Raw genomic sequence first — 598 nt, forward strand, 5'->3', positions numbered from 1 at the left:
CCACCCCCCCCCACCCCCGGCCCAGTACTCCCTGTTGGCAGTGTGAGTCTGCCCTCCTGCACACAGCAGTGTTGAGTACCCAGTGCCAGAAGCAGAGTGGGTGCTGAACTGCAGGACAGGTTGCCCATGCAGTCAGTACCTGGTAATGGTGCCATGTTTGTGCCTGTCTGTTGCCTAGGGGAGCGGTGTGAGGCGGTGCGGTGGGTTCTGGCCTGGCCTCTCGGCTTTCTGCTGTACCACACGGTGCCCAACTGTGCGCTGCCCCGCTGGGAGAAATGGTTCCTGGTCACGTTCCTCTGCTCAACAATCTGGATCGGACTGTTCTCCTACATCATGGTCTGGATGGTAAGGACCCGATCACCATTCCCTTCCCTAAACCGGCACACCATCCTTATCCCGGGAATGCTTCATAGTGGGGTGGTGGGGGTGGGGGGACAGTGCAGAGCGGGCTTTACTCTGTATCTAACCCCGTGCTGTCCCTGTCCTGGCAGTGTTTGATGGGGGGGACAGTGTAGAGGGAGCTTTACTCTGTACCTAACCCCGTGCTGTCCCTGTCCTGGCAGTGTTTGATGGGGGGGACAGTGTAGAGGGAGCTTTA

At 59.0% G+C, this 598-nt stretch overlaps 1 protein-coding gene across 1 annotated transcript in view; it reads left to right on the top strand.

Annotated features, from left to right (window-relative positions):
• LOC125482395 (sodium/potassium/calcium exchanger 3-like) overlaps nucleotides 1-345 on the top strand; it is a gene marked incomplete at both ends in the record, with an annotated part of 7,123 nt that extends 6,778 nt beyond the window's left edge. The window contains one exon of the mRNA XM_048594463.1: nucleotides 179-345. Within this exon, the coding sequence (XP_048450420.1) occupies nucleotides 179-345 (167 nt within the window). The remainder of the gene's footprint in view (nucleotides 1-178) is intronic.
• Nucleotides 346-598: the final 253 nt, after the last annotated feature.

The sequence above is a fragment of the Rhincodon typus genome, unplaced genomic scaffold (genome assembly GCF_021869965.1).
Source record: "Rhincodon typus isolate 14 unplaced genomic scaffold, sRhiTyp1.1 hic_rhity00009789, whole genome shotgun sequence".
Taxonomy (NCBI): Eukaryota; Metazoa; Chordata; class Chondrichthyes; order Orectolobiformes; family Rhincodontidae; genus Rhincodon; species Rhincodon typus.